This window comes from Trifolium pratense, linkage group LG3 (assembly GCF_020283565.1).
Source record: "Trifolium pratense cultivar HEN17-A07 linkage group LG3, ARS_RC_1.1, whole genome shotgun sequence".
Taxonomy (NCBI): domain Eukaryota; kingdom Viridiplantae; phylum Streptophyta; class Magnoliopsida; order Fabales; family Fabaceae; genus Trifolium; species Trifolium pratense.
Genome location: NC_060061.1, coordinates 22192800 through 22216445, shown reverse-complemented (window position 1 = coordinate 22216445; position 23646 = coordinate 22192800). Strand labels below are relative to the sequence as shown.

Here is a 23646-nt window from a genome sequence, read left to right as displayed (position 1 = left end):
TCAAATCATGCTGGTACTTTTACGGTGAAGTCGGCGTATGAATTTCTTCAAAAGCGTGATGTTTCCTCAACTATTGATGTTAATGTGATGAATGCTATGCAACAATTAGAGAAGAAGAAGAAGAAATATTGATCATCTGTTCTTTAAATGCTCTTTCTCAATACAATTATGGAAGACAATATTTAGTTGGATGAAAGTGGAGTTCATACCCTAGGACTACGGTTGGAAACATTTTACTACTTTTGGTGCTTTGGTGAAAAATAAGAAATATGTAAAAGCCCGACAAGTAATTTGGTTGGCAACTACATGGAGTTTATGGCGCGTCCGTAATAACACCATGTTCGGAGGGGATGTAGCTAATCTGAATTATTTGGTGGATCAAATAATTTATATTTCGTGGTTTTGGTTTATAACGAGAATAGCAAGTATGTCTTCTTTGTTTTTTCAGATGGCGTAAAGATCCATTATCTTGTATTCAAAACATATAATGGTATCTGTTAGAATTGTAAGGGCTGAGTATATCTTACACTCCTTATATTCAATTATTTGCTTATAAAAAAAACATAGTTGGCCTAGAATCGACATCAATGAACTACGGATCATAATTTGCATGTTGTCTCGATATTTGATTTTTAGCGTGATTTGTAAATTTGTAAGAGTGGTTTAAAAGACAACTTAGGTTTCTAATAAATTAATCTTCATATTTATGTTTTTTTTGAAGTAGTTTAGTGGTTAGAAATTTCACCTATAAGATGGATAAGTGGATGACCGAGGTTTAAACTTTGGCCCTATGCATATATATTGCAATGTTTATGTTAAGCTCACGAAACTATTTATGTTATATTTTACTTTATTTATTAAAAGACTTTTTTTATAATATTTAATGAAGACTTTTTTTAAAAAGACTTTTAATATTAAAAGACTTGATTAATTAAAAAATGTTTTAAGCCCCAATAATAATGAAGTAAGGAAGAGTATACTATACGAAGAAACATACGTATACGGTTGTTGGCGGCACATTTTGTCAACCATAGTTTTGGATTTTCTTCTTCGCTCACTCTTTTTTTCAATTGTTTTCTCTGCCACCACTTTTTCCCATTCTCTCACACTTTGAGTTTCTTCTACTTCTCTCTTTCCCGTTTTGATCGATATTCTTCTTCAACCAAAGTAGTAGTTCGTGGAGTTTCTCCGAAGCATTTTTAGGTCAGATCTGCCTGCCACCTTATTCTTCACATATATTATTTTTTTCTCTCAATTTGTTGCATTGTTGTTTATGGAGTATGTTCATTGGTATGTAGTAATAGATAGCTAATAAAAATATTACTTTTTTTGTTGCTGCTCATTTTCATATTATCATTATTTTAGTTGAGGAGGTGGCTAAATTGATTTTCAGTTTCAGAATTTGAAACAATCTTATTTTGTTGTGATGCCAAAACATAGAGTGCTATTTGGAATTACTTAGTTCAATCTGTTTGTTTGAGAGAGCTTATTAAAACAACGGATCCGAACTACATGTAGTGTAGTCACGACAAATCTGGCCGTCCGATCTAGATTTAAATAAAACAGTTTAAATTTGGAACGTCCGATCATGAAAATATATTATAGTTACTATGATATTGAAGTTGTTTGGTGTGCTCGGATTCTTGTTCTTGATCTGTGTTAGGACTTAAGCACACGAGGAGAGCCCAACCCAAAAGACTAGTCCAATAGGTGGGAGAGCTTCATGGCTTAAGTACCACGTTGAGCATTTTGAAATACTCGATGTGGACTCCTAACAATCTGTTGAATGTATAAATGTGTTTGGACACCCTCCCTCATCCTTTGACTTTCAGCTAACTTTTTAGATGAGATCCAAATCCATTTAACATATGAACGCAATTTGATTTATTTTATATTTTGTTATAGAATTAACTTATACATTAACACTTTTATGATAAACGCTTATGTGTTTATCATATAAGCCAATTTTCATTCGTTCTTGTGCATATATTGCTCATTTCTAATTGCATAATGGACATGTGTTTCATCTCACAGTGTTTTAATTTAGCACTACTTTGTTGGGTTCAGATTCCACTGCATTTGCAAAGGAATTGGGTTGTGTAGGCTTTTGAGTTAAATTATGGCTAGTGATTCTTTTGTAACTGTCAATGGAAATGGCAATTACAACTCACAGCCGAATCCGCAGAGGACTTACCAAGCAGTAGTAATTGCAACCCGAGATATGGGCATTTCTATGGATGGAAAATTACCCTGGACATTGCCTACTGATCAAAAGTTTTTTAACGATATCACAACTATAACATCTGATCCCGGGAAGAAGAATGCTGTTGTCATGGGTAGAAAGTCATGGGAGGCTATCCCTCCTGAGAACAGGCCTCTCAGTGGTCGTCTTAACATTATTCTAACTCGCTCGGGTACTTTTGATATTGCCACTGCAGAGAATGTTCTTTTATGTGGAAGTGTGTCTTCTGCTATGGAACTGTTGGCTTCTTCTCCTTACTGTCTGACAATTGAGAAAGTATTTCTTACAGGAGGGGCCGAGATATTTAGGTATATACATATAAATGGTTGTAGCTTACAATTGAGAAAGTATTTCTTAACCTATATCTTAGTTGTAGCTGACAATTTTCATGTACAGAGAGGCTCTTCATGGACCTGGATGTGAAGCCATCCATATTACAGAAATTGAAGCAAGCATTGAGTGTGACACTTTTATGCCTCGGATTGATTTCTCTGTATTTCATCCGTGGTATTCATCTTTCCCTTTGGTGGAAAATGGCCTTCGCTATTCTTTTAACACTTATGTGCGTGTAAGGTATTCAACAGAAGAATCCCAGGGTCTGAATACTGATCCAATTCTTTATGATAATTCAAAACCTCTAAAGTTTGAGGTCAAGAGTTTTTCTTTTCTTCCTAAGATGATTTTTGAGAGACATGAAGAGTACAAGTATCTTAGATTAGTTGAAGAAATCATTTCTGAAGGTACATTTAAGGATGATAGGACGGGGACTGGTACCTTGTCCAAATTTGGTTCCAAGGTAACATTTTAATTGGTTTTGTTGTGGATTTTCTATGATTTATATGCTGACATCCTTCTCTATAATTCCACAGATGAGATTTAATCTGCGTAGAAGCTTTCCACTTTTAACAACTAAGGTATGTCCAGATTTTGATTCAAAATATGTATAATCTACCGTGGAAAGTAATTTGTTTAATGTGTTCTCCTTCTCTTTTTCTATTATTTGATGTAATAATGGAGAAGACTGAAGAGGAATATCTGTTTACATTTTGATAAAAAAAGTTGACATGATTTCTTTGATTGGTTTCTAGAAAGTATTTTGGCGAGGGGTTGTTGAAGAACTTCTTTGGTTTATCAGTGGCTCAACAAATGCCAAGGTAATGATATAATTTTCCATTTTCCAATCTTTCCACATGCATTCACGAACACATAAAGACACACGTGACATTTCGTAGTTAGGTTACAATTCACAAACTAGCTGGCACAAACCAAATATTGGGGAACCTGAGGTTGGTGTACTTGATATTATTTGAACACTTGAGCTTAGCTTTTAATATAGTTAGACTTGTGGGTTGGTAAGCAGCTATTTTTTGCTTTCTGCATTGATACTGTAAAAACTATGCTTCTGGATCAAAGTTCATTTATACGACTGCATTGCATGATGTGTTTCTTCTAGGTTTTCAAAGAATGTCATATCGATTCATATATGACTAATGACTGCAATTAATTGTGTTCTTAAAACATACTATTTTAATAGGTGTTGCAGGAAAAAGGCATTCATATATGGGACGGTAATGCATCGAGAGAATTCCTTGATAGGCAAGCATGACTATTGACTAGTTTATTTATTGCAAATTTTTCTTTTCCATGAGTTATGATTATGAACTGAATTTGCAATTTATTTTTCAGCATTGGTTTGGAAGAAAGGGAGGAGGGTGACTTAGGTCCTGTTTATGGGTTTCAGTGGAGGCACTTTGGTGCCAGGTAGGAATTGCACTTTTCTTTCTGCCCGTCATTACACTGTATTTTGTGGTATTGGTTAGCTCTTTGCTTATTGTCTTGCATTCTGCAGGTATACTAATATGCATGAAGACTACTCCGGCCAAGGGTTTGATCAGCTTTTAGATGTTATTAATAAGATAAAGCATAATCCTGATGACCGACGTATCATCCTCTCAGCATGGAATCCATCTGATCTTAAATTAATGGCACTTCCGCCCTGCCACATGTTTGCGCAGGTCCACAGCTATATTTGGGCTTCTCTTTGGAACTCTTATGTGTGTGTAGTTTTCTCTAATTCCTTTTTTTTTTTTTTGTTATTCAGTTCTATGTGGCAAATGGGGATTTATCATGTCAAATGTATCAACGATCTGCCGACATGGGCCTGGGCGTGCCTTTTAACATTGCATCTTATGCGCTCTTGACATGCATGATCGCTCATGTTTGTGGTATGCAACCTATGCCAGCTTTTGCCAGACAATATGTACTCTGATGTACACGACACCTATTACAAATTTACAATGCACTTTTTAAAAAAATACTATAACTATTTTAGTGGAGTTGGTTTTAAAAATCTACACAGTTTTTTATATTTGAGGAAAATTGGCATCAAGTAGTTGACTAATCAACCTCTATAATGTCCTTTTCTTGTCAGACCTTGTTCCAGGTGATTTTATCCATGTTATTGGGGACGCACATGTTTACCGCAATCATGTGAAGCCTTTGCAGGAACAGCTCCAAAACCTGCCAAAACCTTTTCCGGTAAGCATGAGTGTTTAAGAAAATCATTTTCTTTGATGTAGATGCCTTCAAAAAAATAGTTTTAAGCACTACTATTAATTGTCTTTTCCTTTGTGACTACCTAAACTTATTTCAGATTTTGAAGATAAATCCAAAGAAGAAGGATATAGATTCTTTTGCTGCTACTGATTTCAAGCTCATAGGCTATGAGCCTCACCAGAAGATAGAAATGAAGATGGCTGTTTAGGAATCTATGAGATTCTCAGTCCCTTCTTCAGGCTGTTGTACTTTTTGAAACAATGCAAGTAAGATATGCCTTTTATTTTTGCATGATTCTTAACATAAAAGAGATTTATATCATGTGGTTGAGACCTCTCACTGGGCGATTGGTAAAACCAAAAATAGCTATTTAGGATATATTTTGAATTTCAGTAAAAAAAAACAGGATTTCTTTTTGAATTAGTTTTGACTTTGTTAATGATGTAAGATCTAGCTTTTCAAAATTTGAGTAGTTACCTCAACCTAAAGATTGGTAAACCAATTTCATTATTGAGTTATCTTGTTTTCTGAGTTTTATAAGCATGCGCTTAAAATACATTATTGATTCACCATTTTAACTATTTTATATGAAAATGCATAGGTAATTACGGTGCATTTTTCAAAATATCTATAGGCACTTGTTTTTCTGCTCCATATTCTATTCTTACTGAAGCACGGTATTGTCATTGTTTCAGGCTTAACAAAAGGAGGTATGTACTAAAATTATTGACAAATTAATGGAGACTAGTTGGACACACTTCAACCTTTACTTATTTTACTACTGGGAATCCTTTAGTTCCACGTGTGTCGTGGCTCTAAGGTGATTTAACTTAACCTCATTTTCATTTCTTTTCAATGGAGACGCGCTGGTATAATTTTGAGTGATCAGCAACTTCATGCTTTAAGATTATCGGTGTCTTGTGTTGTGTTCACTATTTGGTTGTAATTTATTACCCCCCTCGGACCCAAATCAAAAAAGGGAGGATTAGAGTTAAATGACTGTTTGATGCTTTAAGATTATTGGTGTCTTTTTTCTTTGTCACATAATTTGATGCTGTTTGTTGTTTCTTAATTCTAATATGATTGTATCTGTTGCACTTACCAATGGTCGAAGGAAAAGAAAATGAGCTCTAAAACATTTAAAATGATTGTTTGTTTTTCGCCCGTCTCCCCTAATTTTATCCCCCCCCCCCCCCCCCCCCCCCCCCACCCCCCGGAGATATTTTCTAGTAGTGCAAATCCTTACGGGAGATATCTCCTAGTACTAGTAGTACAAATCTTACTGAGAGATATCATATCTTCTGGTAGTGTTCTTCTGGTGTGAACAATACAGGGGGCAAAGAGCAATATTCAATATCTAGTGATGCTAGGAAAAGGAACCCCAATAAAACATCAAACCGTACTTTATCAGCTTTTGACCCCATTTTTATCCGTCATTGGCCTGGTATGTCTACAATAAAAATTTCATAGTATACATATAGTAGGTCCAATGCTCCTTTTCCGTAAAATTTAAATTAGTGCATGTTTAATATTACGATGAGTGTGTTAGAATCAATGAAGCCACAAAGTAATGTTTGAAGAAAAAAAAACATGATGGTACCATACAACTTAAAATCATTAATCACTAATCAACTTGATCAAGACACATGTAATTACATTGGTATAGTTTTCTAAACCAAATATGAGTAATTAATCTTATTCTACCCTTCAAACCTTCTGTTCTTGGCAATAAAAGCCTCTACAGTACGACGAAATTCCTCGTTGCTCATCTCATCCTCCGGATACGAAATCCTCACCATTTCATCCTCAGCAGAAGAAACAGGAGCAGGTTCAATGCTTTTCCTTCCGCTGTTCTCACTCTCACACCTTTGCAGCACACGGCGCCGTTTCTTCAAAATCTCAGTCTCACACCTTCTATAACAATAACCTTTCTTCACCCCTGTTTTAGTTTTCATTTTCTCTTCCACATCATCAATTTTCTTTTTCTCTATGCTATCACCTTCTTTTCTGCTATCATCTTTTATTATTCTCTCCTTTTCTTCATACTTTACACTTTTCTGTACTAATTTTTCATAAAAATCATCATGTTCTGTTTCTCTCGGAATGTTCTTTCCAGAACTCTGAGCGAACAGCGTGATGATTATAACGTTTCCAATGAGAAAAACAAAATAATGGCTATTGATAAAGACTGATAAGTCCCTTAAATACTCGCTTGAGTTTCTTACTGCAACTGGTAGTTTCAAAGAAAGCCTTGAAATCAACACTAAAACGACACACACTTCAACTAGTCGTAACAAGGTTGTTACCCTTTGAAGCTTTCGATGTTTTAGGATTGCGTTTGTTTTCTCTGCTTGAAGGTTAAAACTGAACGACTCCATCATAAGAGTTTTCTTGTTTTATTCTGTTCTGATCTTTGTTACACCACAGTAGTATTGTCTGTTTTGGTCTTGTGTAATCCTTTACAGTTTTGTCCTAGGTTAAAAGACGATTTAGTATATTGAGGAGAGGTTGTGTTTAAAATACCACAAGCCTCGATTATACAAAGACTTTTTGGTGTACCAGAACACAGAACAAGCTATGATTTTTACTCGAAGGGAAATGAAAGGTTATCTAGAGGGGCAAGAGAAACTATGTATTTGAATTTGAAAGTAGAGAATAGAGAAGGTGTTGAACTTGATGAAGTGAACACGGAAGCGATTTGTACAATTTGGAGCATGTAAACAAAGTGATTGAATTTTGGAATTGGATGTGAGCATAGAAAAAGAAAGGCAATATTGTATTATTATGAACTCTGCTTTGAAACAAAGTGATTGATATTTTGATTTATCTTCGTTGGTAGGAAGTAATGGTATTCCTCTTAGCATTTATTTATAGTCACGAATCTGATTATTTAAGAGATAATTAAATCTAAAAATGTGGAATATTTTCCATTATCAGATGACTCAGTAAATAGTCACCATTGAGAAGTGAGAACCAGGTCCTCATGCAACTTGCTATAAGTCTAAGCCAGTAATTTGTGTTTTAAATTATCCAGTTTGGAAAAATTAAAATTAAAAAAAATCTTATTGTCGTTAATGGAGATAGATGCTTGTCTCAAATCCATATTCTAGAGAATAAAACAACTCATATGAGTAACATCAGTGTCTCAAGTATAAGCACTAGAAACAAGTGTGTTTGAAAAGACTCTGCAGAATCAGAACGTGTGATCAATTTGTTAAGTATAAAAATCCAAAACTCAACATAGCATATGCAAAGGAATTGTTTAGAGAAAAATAAAAATTATTGCACTTTGGTGGCTTTCTATTTATCTATCCAAAGTTTGGGTATCTTTTCTTTAGAGTTTGAATTAATATTCAACTCTTGTAAACTCTTTGAAATTGAAAGTTCCACTACTGAAGCTTGAGCTTGATTTAGAGCCGGGCAGCGGCGGAGCCACTCATGAGCTGGGCAAGGTCATGGCCCGCCCCAAGTCTCAATTTTATTATTTTTTATCGATATATATACATATTTTTATTTAAATGGTACGTGATATATATTAGTCATTGCGATATTATAGCAATTAGTATGAACTGGCACAACGGCAATGAAGCTCGCTTTCTTTGTAAATGGCGCCAGTTCGATCTCTGGCCCTCCCCAACCAATAGTTCTAGCTCCGCCACTAGAGCCAGGCTTCAACATTTGATTTGTTCTCTAGCAAATAGCATACTCTTCAAAATGTGCACTTGAAGATTTCATCACCTTCATCATCTAACTCTTGAGATTTCACACTATTTTCAAATATTCTTCAAACTATCTTAATTCTTACATATTTGATGCATGGACTTTGAACAAATTCACGCTCTATCTTTGAATCAAGTCTGCATCTACGTTAAATGTATTGAAGCTTACTTTTTAACTTGTTTAAGATTTCATACTAAGAATGCGTTTGATTCGCAAAATAATAAGTACTTGACAGAAAAATATTGGACATTGTGGACAAAACAACATAGTACATCATAAGATAGAACTGTTTTGAAAAGAGATAAAGATATAATATTTTTTATGTTGGAAAATAAAAAAAAAAGTATTTTGGTATTTTTGATAGTTTGGACAGAAAGTTGTCTTGTGCTTCAGTGAGGTACAACAATTTTTGTTTTTGTCAAATCTCTTAGTATCTGTTTAGTCCAATTCCATGATCTATTTCTAAATTACTCAGGGTATAAAAAAAGTTATCCACTCCAAATCAAACAATAGTAAAACTTATACATTTAAACCTAAAAACTAACCACAACATCTACCCTTGCATTTCCACATTTTGTGGCTGAATTGGTTGTTCCAAACATGCCTCTTCTCTTTCATGATCACCCTTCCTTGGAAGTAGTTAACTTTTCCAACTCCTTTTTCTTTTTCTTTTATTAATTTAATTATAGGTCTTGCCCAACTTGTCCCCGTTAAGAAAACAAAAGTAAAATTATTATGTTGAAAAATATAACAATTTAAATTTTGAAAGGTTGAATAAACTTTTGAGTGGAATATTTTTATATTAAATTTTTTATCATGTGTCTTTGAAGTACATATTAACATTTTTATCTACATCATTTCGGTCAACAACCATTTTAACTTACAAGTGAATAAATGGACGACATTATATATACAAGGGTAGAGGTTCGAACCCCGAACATTCCACTATCAATCTTAATGGTGAAATTTCTAACCACTTGACCAAAATATTATACAACAAACTCTAATTTTGTCTGCATCAATCAATTTCTTCATTAAAAAAGTGCAATTTTTGGGCTAAGTTGGACCTGTTGAGCTGTGCTTAAGGGCTGATGGTTGTTTTTTTCCCTCTCTTTAGTGTTCCCGTGAGCTTAACTCAGTTGGTAAAAATATTGCATTATATATGTAGGTTTGAAGTTCGAACTCTAGACATCCACTTATTCACCTTAAAGATGAAATTTCTAACCACCAGACAACTTAAAAAAAAAAAACTTTAATTACATAGGACAAAGATTTAGATATGCCATTTTTAGCTCCCGTTAATTCGGCTCACCTTAAATTTGACTGTAGAATGATTTTGACTAACAATTTGAGATATTTTTTTATCACTTTTGTACCACCTAATTAATATTATTTGAATCACTTTTTGAATTGAGTAATTTCCGTTCGTTCTCGTGACAAGGGAAGGGGTCCTGGGTGATTTCGCGATAATGGACTAAACTCAACTTTGCCTTCCTTGGACTGGTGCGACCTTGTTTCATAAGGAGCTAGCTGGGTGTTAGCTATGTATTGTTGTGCTTCTGCTATGCTTGAATTGCTGGTTCTGTTTTGTGTTATAGAGGAGCAGCTTCATGATTTATTTATTTATTTGTTAGAGTAGGTGGTTGGTTGCATTCTAGTTCTATCGAAAAATCGGCTTCAGTCAATTACAACTCCAACCAATGATTTGGACATCAACGCTGCAGATTCGGAGACATGGATACTCCGGTGACTTTAACTTTATCATATTATTTGTTGTAGGCATTTTGCCGTTGTATGCTATTAACTCGGATATTGTGAGTTTTGTTCGCACATTCATCCTTTACGTTTTTAGCGATATTGATTATGTTATTGTATTTGATGTAATCTATCAATTTGAATGAATGAATGAATACCATTTTATTTTTGTCAAACAAAAAAAACACTCTTTCTAATATTTACTTTCTAATTGATCGAAAACAATGTGGATTATCCCACATAAAGTTGTGAGACATATACGAGCTTCATTCAATTAGAAAGTAAATAGAGTGTTGAAAAGAGATTGTTGCAAACACTCCTCTTATTTTTATATCATGAAAAGCGTACATAATGCCGTATAGAATATATAGTAGAATTGTTTTGAGATTTTTGGTGAACGATGTCGACAAATCAGTGATGCACTTAATCGGATATATTCTCAATAATTTCCACAGTTTAAGTAACAACAAGTTAAGCAGTTTAGAATTGATTCCCCAAACCTCTATATCGTTACAAGCTCCACAAAACTGAACAGACAAATTAATTAGCTAGCTAAGTCTAATTTGCATAAATATCTTATAGAAATATCCTTTAAGTTTTTATCTAATTAAGATGCTCACGACTTTGTGTGTGTTCACAGAAATTCTATGATATATTCCAATTGGCACATTTGTAATGATTCCCATTCTCTCTTTCTGTCCCCAATACAATAGACCCACCAATAATCGAACAGGATCGAATTAATATAAATAAATCTACATATAGTTCAAAGAAAATATACCTGGGTATATATCATTAACAATATTAGTATTTTACATTATTACGAATCAATCGTCATAATCCAATTCAAAGAAATTAGTTCAACGTACGTAAGTAGAATTGACAACAACCAACCAATGCCATATAGATATAGATGATTCATTCATTCATATAGTAATTGTTGAAATATAGGTAGATAGACTCATTTTGTAACCAATTCTTTCATTTTCCATTATTTTCAATATAAATTTCTAATCATAGGTTTTAAATTTGGTATGCATTCGTAATTGCTGTTGTAGTATTGTTGACGTGGTAGTCTCCATAATTGCATGACACCACAATTGCGGTGTGATTTTTACTCATGTGTATGACATTGTTGTTGAAGTTAGTAGATGTTTATTTAATTTTTCAATTATGTTATAATAAGTCCTGTTAATTGGGAAGCAAGGTTGTTTTATTTTCCCTATTAACCGGGAGTAGTGGCTGTGTAGGCAGACTAAGTCTTTTGAATTATTCCTTATTTGTAGGCATGTTTAGTTAGTGTTGCAGTTTAGATTACTATGTGGCAGAACTGATGTAAGGCTTTATAAAGCCAATTCCTTTTCATTCAATAATATCAGAAACATTTTCCTTCAAATTATTTTGCTTTTCTTAATAATTAACATCTGGTACCAGAGCTTCGAAAGGGGCCTGGTTAACTGAAGCGGCAGTCTTCAAAGAACATTAGCAATGACATCTGAAGGGAGCAGTAATGGATTTGTGCAACCAGCAATTCCAAAGCTTGATGGTCACTATGATCATTGGAGCATGTTGATGGAGAATTTTTTGAGATCAAAGGAATATTGGGGATTGATTGAAGAAGGAATTCCTGAAGTAAAAGATGAAGCAGCCTTGAATGAGGCACAATTAAAGGCAAGAAACGACATGAAGCTAAAGGATCTAAAGGCGAAGAATTACTTGTATCAAGCAATTGATCGAGTTGTTCTAGAGACTATTCTCAAGAAAGACACCGCCAAAGACATATGGGACTCCTTAAAGAAGAAGTATCAAGGCACGATTCGAGTCAAGCGGGCTCAATTACAAGCTCTTCGTAAAGAGTTTGAAATTCTGAACATGAAAACCGGAGAATCTGTGAATGAGTATTTTGCAAGGACGCTGACAATTGCAAACCGAATGAGAACTCATGGAGAGAAGATGGAAGATGTTACGATCATAGAGAAGATTCTACGCTCTATGACCTCTAAATTTGACTATGTCGTATGTTCAATAGAAGAGTCTAATGACATTGATACTATGTCAGTAGATGAGTTGCAAAGTTCACTGTTAGTGCATGAGCAACGCATGTCAAATCACATTGAGGAAGAGCAAGTTCTCAAAGTGACTCATGTTGGAAATTCCTATGGAAGAAGCAGAGGCTGAGGAAGCTTTAGAGGAAGAGGAAGGGGTCGTGGTCATGGCATAAGAGAAGGAAATTTTGACAAGTCATACTTTGAATGTTATAATTGTCACAAAACTGGCCACTTTCAATGGGAATGTCCTTATAAAGCAGAACGAACAGCAAACTTTGTTGAAGCAGACGAGGAAGAAATATTATTGATGGCTTACATGGAGAATAAGCAAGCTGAAAATGGGGAGATATGGTATCTTGATTCTGGATGCAGCAATCACATGACAGGTAATAAAAATTTGTTTTGTGATTTAAATGAAAGTTTTCGACAAAACGTCAAGCTTGGCAATGACTCTAGCATGAGTGTTATGGGAAAAGGAAGTGTTAAAGTGCAAATGAATAAGAAAATGCAAACTGTGGATGATGTATATTATGTGCCAGAACTCAAAAGCAATTTGATCAGTCTAGGACAATTGCAAGAAACAGGTTGTGCTATTATAATCCAGAAGGGATCTTGTCAAATCCATGATCCAAAAGAGGGACTAATTATTGCTGTCAAAATGTCTGGAAATCGGATGTTTCAACTAAAAAACGAAACATTTGAAGACCAGACTTGTCTCAAAGTATCTGTTTCCGATCCTTCATGGTTGTGGCACTACAGGTTTAGACATTTAAACTTCAATGGACTCAGAGCTTTGCAGCAAAAAGAAATGGTGAAAGGGCTTCCACAAATTGAAACTCCATCTCATGTATGTGAAGAATGTGTGATTGCAAAGCAACATAGAAAATCATTTCCTCGAGAAAGTAATTGGAGAGCTAGTCATGTCCTTCAACTAGTGCATTCAGACATATGTGGTCCAATGAATCCAACTTCCAACAGTGACAAAAGGTACTTCATAACTTTTACCGATGACTTTAGTAGAAAAACATGGGTATACTTTCTAAAAGAAAAATCTGAAGCAATTGAAATGTTTAGGAAATTTAAAGCACGAGTTGAGAAGGAGACAAAACAACATATTCAATGTCTTCGAACAGATCGTGGGGGAGAATACACATCTAGTGAGTTTGTGAATGTGTGTGAATGTAATGGAATCAAGAGGCAGCTGACTGCAGCATACACACCACATCAAAATGGTGTGTCAGAGAGGAAAAACAGAACCATTATGAATATGGTGAGAAGTTTACTAGCAAATAAAAATGTGCCGAAGATGTTTTGGCCGGAGGCGGTTAATTGGAGTGTTCATGTTCTCAATCGATGTCCAACATTTTCTGTGAAGAATATGACACCGGAAGAAGCTTGATCCGGTCACAAACCAGCTGTTGATCATTTCAGAATATTTGGTTGTGTTGCTTATGTGCATGTTCCTGATCCAAAGAGAAAGAAACTTGATGATAAGGGAGAGAAATGTGTACTGCTTGGTGTTAGTGAAGAATCTAAGGCTTATCGTCTTTACAATCCTCTAACTAAGAAAGTTTGTATTTCTAAAGATGTGGTGTTTGATGAAATCAGTAGCTGGAATTGGGAAAACAATGACAAAGGAAAATCATTGCCTCTTGAACTTGAGGATAATATAAATGTAGAAGTACAAAAGGATGCAGACAATGATTGTGAAGAATTAAATGAATTTTGATCTGATCATGGAAGTGAGGGCGCTGAAACTTTACAACAAAATATGCAACATCCAAGGAGAAGGCCAGGTTGGATGGATGATTACACAAGCGGTGAAGAGCTCTCAGATGAAGACACATTGGCTCACTTTGCCTTATTTGCTGGATGTGACCCCATTTCATTTGATGAGGCAATTAAAAGTTCAAGATGGAGAAAGGCTATGGATGCAGAGATTGAAGCAATTGAAAGAAATAACACATGGGAATTAGTGGAACTGCCAGAAGGAGAAAAAACTGTGGGAGTAAAATGGATTTACAAAACAAAGGTGAATGAAAAAGGAGAAATTGACAAGTTCAAGGCTCGTTTAGTAGCAAAAGGGTACACTCAAAAGTACGGAGTTGATTATTCTGAAGTATTTGCACCAGTGGCAAGGCATGACACGATAAGAATGATTATCTCACTAGCTTCTCTAAATAAGTGGACTATTTATCAACTTGATGTCAAGTCTGCATTTTTACATGGAGAACTTGTGGAACAGGTTTTCGTGGAACAACCTCCAGGGTATTTAAAGAAGGGAAGCAAACACATGGTTTATAAGTTGAAAAGAGCTCTTTATGGATTGAAACAAGCTCCGCGAGCTTGGTATAGTCGAATAGACACGTATTTCACCCAGGCTGGTTTTCACAAATGTCCTTATGAGCATACACTCTACATCAAAACTGGAGAGAAAGGTAATATTTTAATTGTGTGCTTATATGTGGATGATTTGATATTCACTGGAAATGATGAACGCTTATTTAGCGAGTTTAAACAATCCATGATGAATGAGTTTGAGATGACTGATTTGGGAGAGATGAAGTACTTTCTTGGCATAGAGGTGACTCAATCTGCACGTGACATCTTTATTTGTCAAAAGAAATATGCTCAAGAGGTATTAGAAAGATTTAAAATGGATGATTGCAATCCAGTTCAAATCCCTATAGTTCCTGGAACAAAACTTACTCGAGACGTCGAAGGAGTGAAGATTGACAGCACCTACTATAAGCAGATTGTTGGAAGTCTTATGTATATGACGGCAACTCGACCAGATTTAATGTATGCTGTCAGCCTCATTAGCAGGTTTATGGAATCACCAACTGAACTCCATCATCAAGCAGTAAAAAAAATATTACGCTACTTGAAAGGTACTGTTAGCTATGGTTTGTTCTATAAGAAGAGTGAACGAAATGAATTGGTTGGTTTCAGTGACAGTGATTATGCCGGGGATTTGGATGATCGCAAAAGTACATCCGGGTATGTGTTTCTCTTAATTGGAGCTGCAGTCTCATGGTCCTCAAAGAAACAACCTGTTGTCACTTTATCCACCACTGAAGCAGAATTTATAGCTGCCGCATCATGTGCTTGTCAAGGTATTTGGCTTAGAAGAATTTTGGAAGAGGTGAAGTATGCACAGCAAGGTCCAACTATGTTGTTTTGTGATAATAATTCAACAATTAAGTTGTCAAAAAATGCAGTCCTACACGGAAGAAGCAAACACATTGACGTGAGGTTTCACTTTCTTCGCGATCTCACTAAAGAAGGAGTTGTGGAGCTTAGCTACTGCAAAAGTGATGAGCAAATTGCAGACATACTAACAAAACCTTTGAAAGCTGATTCTTTTATGAAGTTGAGGGCATTACTTGGCATGTGTTCCAAAGAGGAAATAAACTGATTGCTTATGATCATTCAGTTTAAGGGAGAGTGTTGAAGTTAGTAGATGTTTATTTAATTTTTCAATTATGTTATAATAAGTCCCGTTAATTGGGAAGCAAGGTTGTTTTATTTTCCCTATTAACTGGGAGTAGTGGCTTTGTAGGCAGACTAAGTCTTTTGAATTATTCCTTATTTGTAGGCATGTTTAGTTAGTGTTGCAGTTTAGATTACTATGTGGCAGAACTGATGTAAGGCTTTATAAAGCCAATTCCTTTTCATTCAATAATATCAGAAACATTTTCCTTCAAATTATTTTGCTTTTCTTAATAATTAACAATTGTAACCACATCAGTAGCCGTATCAGACGATTTCGGCCATGTTCGTTCAACTTTTCTTACCAAAAAAATAAAATTTACAAACCTCAAATCCTAATTTAAGGCAGGATACCAAATTTTTTTTAAAAAATAAATAATGAAAAATCTTAGTTTTAACAATATCTCAACTATTTATTTCAAACACTTTTTCTGAGAATTAAGAGTTGAGTCTAACTCAACACCGCAAAATTGGCTTATAACGTGAAGATTGTCTCTATTTTATCTACATAAATTCAGACTATCTCGTAACCAACACGAGACTTCTAACATACCTCATCGCGCCAAACACTATTGAGTTTGAGGCGCAGATACAAATGGTGGATGATCCGATCAAAAATCTGATAATGAAAAAGAAATTAAGGAATTAAACACACATTTCTAGGCATGCAAGGCCCAAAAAAATCATCAAAGAGGATACTCTGGAGCTCTCTAGGTGGAGTCTCTAAAGATATTACATCAAAAGAACTATGAGTTAAACTATGATTAGCCAACCAATCAACGCTTCTATTGCCTTCTTGCCATGTATGCATTGGATGTGTCAATCTACGTATCAATATGGGGGTGACCCCATTAAGATTGCATCTCATTGTAACCATCTTCTTGTTTTGATAAATAAATAAATAGATAAATAAAAGAATTATTCTCTTATAGGATGATATTTTTGGAGTTTGAATTCTTGTTCTGGATATGGTTCGAGATTATGTATTACATCATATGCGTAGCACACGTCTAGAATTATGTATTACATGCGTAGCACACGTCTAGAATCGCACTCGCTCACTGCATTGTTTGATTTGAAGTGTCCGCTTCAGGAATAACTTGTCTCATTGTGCTGCTAGTAGCTACCAAACAAATTAAAAAAAGTACTAAGGGAATAAATAATTAACTCTTACTCAACCATGGTCCATGGATGGTTGATCAATAAAAAAGTGACAGTGTCAATTTGTGTTCCATCGACATGATCTTTATCAAATTCAAACCTTATATCAGTGATGAGTGGTGACCAAATGGTTTCATGGTATCTTACCTTAAAGTTTTAGATTCGCTATTTCTCTTCTTTTCTTCAAGTTAGTGGTTTATGTTTCAAAATGTTACCACTTTGATCTCAATTACAAAAAAAATAATAATAATAATAAGTAATAACATTTATACTGGTTTGGATCTGAATTGGGTGTTGTTAGCACCTATCATGATTGTATGCAGTCAGAGTGATTGAATTTGTCCAATTAAAATAAGACGGTTCAAATTTTAAAGTTAAATATAGGCTGAGAATAGAAGGTCGTCGGCAAAAAAGGGGTAATAACAACCCCAAAAAGGTGAAAGGATGGCGCAAAGAATAGGCCTCGTCGCACCACCGTCCACCAATGAGAAAGGATAAATTGGATTTGAAGGGAATATGCAGTGGTGTTATTCTCAGAAATAGTTCAGATTTCAAATATTTACATTTTTTAGCGAGAAGCGTTGTATTTTTCATCATCGTTTGAAAGATTTGATTATACCTTTTTGTTTCAAATGTTTTTCTTCCTTTCATTGTGAAGAAACAAAATAACATAGATCCAATTGTAAACAATGGCTATAATTGAAGTCTTTTTGTACTAAGTTGAAGCATCTAAAATTTTGTATTATCAGATTCTTTTTAAACCATTCCATATTTATTACCAGAAAAATGTTCTCAACTGCAATAGTTTACATTTTTAATTATTGAAAAAACATTTTCAACCGTTCTGATTAAAAAAAAAAAAACTACCGAAAAACTTTTTCCAACTGTTTTGGTGTACAAATTTGGCTATCAAAAGACTTTTTCGTACCGAAAATATTTTATAGAAGTGAAGTCAAATTATAAAAGGGTAAAATTGGGAAAAAAAAAGTTAATTTGTAAGAGTAAAAGTATAAATATAGGGGTATGAAGAAATTTGTTCTCAAAAAAGAGTGAAAGACGAAATAATTTCTTTGGGGCCGCAAGACCTTCACCCTATTGGGCCTACGTGAGGCCCAATTAAAAATGAAAACGGGTACCAAACGACGTAGTTTAAAGAAGCCATTATAAAATGCACGATATAAAAACCCTAGGGTTTCTTGACTCGTCTCTCTCTACTACAGATATCAACTCGCGCCTCTGTGTCAATCCAGTTCCTTCACCGCAACCCAAATCATGGTGTGTATATCCAAATTCATCTTCTTCTAGATTTCATCTCTTTCTCAATTCTTCAATATTCATCTCTCTAATCGGTTTTGTGTATTGTTTTTGTAGGCTCCAAAGAAGGATAAGGCTCCTCCACCTTCCTCCAAGCCAGCCAAATCTGGTGGTGGCAAGCAGAAGAAGAAGGTTCGTTTTTCTCTTCAAAGTTTTTATTTTTTTCCAGTTATTGTTGCATCATGTGTAATTTAATAGTGAATAGTGAATTTCAGAGATTAGATTCATTTTTTATGCTATAAGTTTGGTCAAATAATTGATTTTTAAAAGTCCTTAAAAAAGTAATTGATTTTTCATTCAATTAGCTGATATGAACAAGGGAACATGTTTCAGAAAGGTTAATTCTAGTAAAATGATTACTTAGGTTTTTCAAAAAAAGCTCTTTGGAAGCTGATAGTAAATGCTGATTTATAGATGGATGATTTGAATAATGAAATATGAATAATGAGCTGATTGTATATAATGAGGGTTTTCAAATAATTGATTTTTTGTGATTTGAATTATGAGATATGTAAGTGTGATTTTAAGGGTTGTATTTTTGTGGTTAACAGAAGTGGAGCAAAGGAAAGCAAAAGGAGAAGGTGAACAACATGGTGCTGTTTGATCAGGCTACCTATGACAAGCTGTTAACTGAAGCACCCAAATACAAGCTCATTACTCCTTCTGTTCTCTCTGATCGTTTGAGGGTAATTCTTTTGCTAATGAGTTTTCTTAATTTGTGGTGTAGATTAGTGTTAATGGTGATAAAATGTATATGTGTTGTTGTTTTGATGTATGTTCTTGAAAGTCTTGAACCTTCACTGAATTTGAATGCTTAAGTCATATTTTAAGTTAGGCTTGGTCAAATGTCATTTTCTGTTAATGTTGTCTTTCTTCCTGCTTAGCTTATTTATTCTCCAAGATTAATCGTGGAATGCTTGTTACATATTTAAGTGGCTATTATTTTAAATTGAAACGGTTTTCTTGTATTTGTGTTGGCCCTTTGAGGATTTGGATTTTTTGTTTTTTTTACGTGGTAACTGAATGGCTGCATAGGATAAAAAAGCAAAGCGATTAGATTTTGACACCAGTTATAGATATATTCAATTTTTAGTTTTTTTATAAAAGATGCATGATTTGAACCGATGAGTATCATTACTAATTTTCAGCTGCACATTTACATGTTGATGCACAGTCTGCATTTTAGGTTGTTTTATATTGTTTTTTGATCTGCTAACCATATTTTCTTGCTAATTGCTTGGGGATAAAAATCACTGAACAGAGTACACTTCTAGATTTACAGATGTTGTGTATCTGTTAAGATTTCAAGAGATGGCCATGGTCCCAAGTGCAGGGAAACATGTACTTGCAGTTGTTTCTGAGAATTAGATATCTTATTTTTATTGTTGTCATCGTCACTTCTTTTACACCAATATTTGTGCATGACCATGGATGTTTCCTTTGCGCATTCTTAGCAGCTAAATATTCTGTAACTACTAGATTTATGATTTATGCCTGCATATCTTTTGTCTCATTGTAAGTTCTGTATGAGCTTGACAATATGTCTTATTTGGTGTTTGTCAAAAAATTTAGTTGTAACAATGTAATGTTATGATTTATATTCAGTTATTTAAGCTTTTCTTTTGTGATGCACACCCATGCTTGCACATGCACACGACTATATGAGTAATGTTCTATCCCAAAATTAAATGTCAATATTGAAAATATCATTACATGCACTATGCAGATTAATGGATCACTTGCAAGGAGGGCTATTAGAGACTTGATGGCTAAAGGTTTAATCAGGTTGGTGTCTGCCCATGCAAGTCAGCAGATTTACACCAGGGCTACAAACACCTAGGTGTAGTACTGATCAACTTGCAGAGTATCAATAGAAGTTCCTATGTATTGTTGTTTTCAACTTTGAGATGCACATTATGCAAGCTTGTATTAGTTTTGCTGAATCCATAGTTTGAGGTTCTTTTTGTAACCTTGTTTTTTGGCACCTATCTATTGTTTATGGTATTGTGGCAGTTCTTTTATTCTGACCTATTTTATTTAGTTGAATTGCTAATGTGATGGAGATTCATTTTGAAATCTAGACTAGTTGGCAACTGATTTCTGATGGTTTTGCTTTGTGTGCTTGTTAATCATGGTTTGTTTGGTCATGTTGGTTATGTGTGATTACTACTATAGTTAAGATACCTTTCTTATGTGAACACATTTGGTTATGTTGGTTATGTGTGGTTACTACCAGATCTAAGATGCTTTTCTTATGCTAGCACAATTTGGTTAACTTTCCCGTGTGAGCTGAAGGTTCTTAATCATTGCCATATAAACCCCCATAAGTAAACAACAAAATGTATGTTGGCTACTCAAGTTTGAATTGCCAATTATCACTTCATACTCCTTAATTTGAATTTTTGGCTTTCTCATTTTGATCTTGTCTGGGATAGCTAAACTTGTAATACATACATATAATAAGCGAAAATAGAATAGTTGAATGTAATCATGTGTTGGCTTTTGACAACATTTAATCATAGGTACCACCAATGGTTTAGATAGATATTGCACTATACTTAGTTGTATTGTATTTACTTTATTTTTTCAAAAAATATATTTATATTTACTGTTACTCGTCTGCTAGATTATAAAATGCCTGGAAAAAATTATTTATATTTACTAACTTTTTTACATAGAGATGGGAAGTAGTTTTTTATTATTTACTAAAACCTAACCTATAGGAGCATTATTTGTTTTGCAAAAGGTGCATGTAACAAAAATTCTAGACTACTAAGGTTCCTTTTCCTTAGGAATCCTTAGGAACCAGACGGTTATAAACCAAAAAAATAAAATTAAATTACTGTTCACTTTCTTGAAAAAGTTACATGTAACAAGAATAGGAGATCGTTCCTTTTTAAAGTGAACAGTAATTGGTTAACCGAACTAGCAAAATCTTATGATGAAAATCTTATGATGAAAATCTTGAAAGCAAATGAATCTATGCGCGGTGTGTGTAACCATCCCAAATAGTAGTGGAATGACTATAAACACTATGGGCATAGTTGTTCTTTCCTGGAGTTCAGGTAGAAAGGAAACAAATATTTGTTATGCAATGCCAATTATAACCATCTGATACTTTTTTTTTGTGTGTTAACCTTCTTATTACCAATGAAGAGGTCCTCGTAATCCAGAATTTGGTCGTGAGGTAAATAAGGTTTGACCGAAAATTGTTTCTCTAGGATTATTAGTGATCTTGGGTATAGAACAAGCATCAGTTGATACGTTACAGTTCTAGAATATCACCAACTGTTTTGTTCTAAATGAAAAATATTGGCAACCTTTTATAGTTAAAGATAACATTTTCTAGTTAAAGATGTTTGTCCGAACTAAGTGCCTAGGAACAGCATAATAATTAATAAACAAATAAGAATGAATTCTTTTGCTCTGGATAAGTTATCCAAATTCAATGCTAGCTCCATATTCTAGTGTTTGAGGTTGATTTTTCATATCTAACACTGTTTGTGGTTGGATTCATGAGTTGAAAATTGGTAATGAGCTGGTAAGCATGGTTTGCGGGAAGCATTTAGCAGACAGTGCCAAGATGTCCTAAAGAACCATATCAGTGTGATTATATTCTATGCCATTTTGTGTCACTAGGAATATATTCCTCTAGTCTCCAACAGCAACAGTTCTATTATATATTATAATGTAGAGAATATAGTAGCAGAAGTTTAAATAAGGAACACTATACATGATCTAGCCTCTCATTTTACTTATCTAAGAATGAAATTTGGCTATACCTCACCCTTTCATATTACAATATGTGAGCATCTGCACAGGTCGAAGGCTTCTGAAACCATCACCTCTTCATCATCATTAAGCTGGAAACTCAATGATTTGTCTGCTTTGCATGAATGCAATGATAAGATATCCATGAGCCTCAGAGAGTCAGAGACCCTTCCCGTAATTCGGATGAATCCTGCACACGAATCCTGCAAGCGAAGCATTGATGGATGAATTACAGGAAGGGTCTCTGACTCTCTGAGGCTCATGGATATCTTTAGTTTAGCCAAAGATGTCTTTCTACAATCAAAATAAAGCGTAAACATCGAGCTTCGATTAACAGTTCAAATTTTGAAGGAAGAAGACAAATCAGAAGGTTTAGAAAATTTCAAGGGATTTTAGGAGGGAGAGTTGATTTAAATGTCATTCTGATTTGTGAAAGTAGGATAGCTGTCAATTCATGACTATGAGTCCTTTTCTATAACCAGCAACTTCAAGGAAGCTGAAAGCTACTATTCTGATTAATCTATAATCACTAAGTTCATTTTAACCCTATCAGCATTGAAGTAAATACAAGTGTAACATATTTGTACATGAATGTAATTATCTGAGGTTTTGCTAATGATTACATATAATCAAATACTAGAAGCCATAGTATCATTTAGAGATATTCATTCAAGTCTTGTTTAGAAACAAATAGAAAGACTACAAAATTAAGCTTTTAACAAGTTTGAGAAATTAATGTCCAAGACAAATGTTTAATTTGGCTAATCATCCTAGCTGTTTTCTTTTGGTCTAATTCTAGTCTTTGTTTTCTTAGGAATGCAGATTATTTATATTGACCCTACTTAGTTATTGTGATTAATATTATAGCTGATTATTATCAAGTTGGTTGTTGAGCAATGATCAAAATATATATATTATTGCCTTCAATTATATGTGATGGGCTCAATTTCATTTAATATGAACAATGCGATGCTTTGTCTTCTTATAATTATGAGGCCAAATCAAATTAATAAGCACTTTCTTCATGATATCTCTCTGACAGCAGAGCAAAATTTATAGTACACTGTCACCGTCTGAACTTAAACTTATGCTAGAGAAAATTATTTAGCAATAATGTTTCAGTACCTTCCTCAATCAGGGACAAAAAATCTATCACTTTCATTGTACCTGATCCCTAAATTTTGTCTGTGGAACTGTTTTTTTTCTCCTCTGTGAGAATTGAGGAGGGAGAGAAACTGGTAAAAGAAAGTTATTTTGATTTAAGATAAATTTTACGGTGAACCACTTTAATAGGTATCTACGCCCTACAGTGGACTAGTACTTGAAAATCGTTCCAAACTTCAACTACAACATATATAACTTTCTAGAATAAGAAGCTCACATTTCTCCTCGTCTTTATAGCTGATATGGTGACTTGATCACCGTTGGTTCAACAAAAATAAGAGAAACAAATATGCTTATCTCAAAACTTAACTCATTCATTTTTTTAATTGTTTTTGTCATTCTGACACCAATCAGGTTACCGTCTCACTCTCAGCCATAAGGACGACTTTGGACGAGTAGGACCGTGAGCTTCTACAGAAAACT

General features: G+C 34.3%; 4 protein-coding genes across 5 annotated transcripts; 3 read left to right on the top strand and 1 right to left on the bottom strand.

The window, feature by feature from the left end:
• Positions 1-976: 976 nt before the first annotated feature.
• On the top strand, positions 977-5845 carry LOC123916149 (bifunctional dihydrofolate reductase-thymidylate synthase-like). 2 transcript variants are annotated; one of them, XM_045967529.1, is made up of 12 exons: positions 977-1203; positions 2068-2550; positions 2639-3038; positions 3112-3156; positions 3331-3396; positions 3777-3838; positions 3929-4003; positions 4092-4257; positions 4344-4467; positions 4674-4780; positions 4896-5064; positions 5494-5845. In XM_045967529.1, the coding sequence occupies exons 2-11, from the start codon at positions 2120-2122 to the stop codon at positions 5004-5006; spliced, it is 1587 nt and encodes a 528-aa protein (XP_045823485.1). In that variant the 5' UTR covers positions 977-1203; positions 2068-2119; the 3' UTR covers positions 5007-5064; positions 5494-5845. The 2 variants fall into 2 exon arrangements, with proteins under 2 accessions (XP_045823485.1, XP_045823486.1); XM_045967530.1 differs by having other exon boundaries at positions 1039-1203; positions 2439-2550.
• Positions 5846-6400: 555 nt separating this feature from the next.
• On the bottom strand, positions 6401-7649 carry LOC123916150. The gene has a single exon (XM_045967531.1). The coding sequence runs from the start codon at positions 7177-7179 to the stop codon at positions 6499-6501; it is 681 nt and encodes a 226-aa protein (XP_045823487.1). The 5' UTR covers positions 7180-7649; the 3' UTR covers positions 6401-6498.
• A 4112-nt stretch (positions 7650-11761) lies between these two features.
• LOC123914776 lies at positions 11762-12451 on the top strand. Its single transcript, XM_045965948.1, has one exon. The coding sequence runs from the start codon at positions 11762-11764 to the stop codon at positions 12449-12451; it is 690 nt and encodes a 229-aa protein (XP_045821904.1).
• A 5677-nt stretch (positions 12452-18128) lies between these two features.
• On the top strand, positions 18129-20385 carry LOC123917455 (40S ribosomal protein S25-2). The gene is made up of 4 exons (XM_045969180.1): positions 18129-18249; positions 18346-18420; positions 18840-18974; positions 20015-20385. The coding sequence occupies exons 1-4, from the start codon at positions 18247-18249 to the stop codon at positions 20126-20128; spliced, it is 327 nt and encodes a 108-aa protein (XP_045825136.1). The 5' UTR covers positions 18129-18246; the 3' UTR covers positions 20129-20385.
• Positions 20386-23646: the final 3261 nt, after the last annotated feature.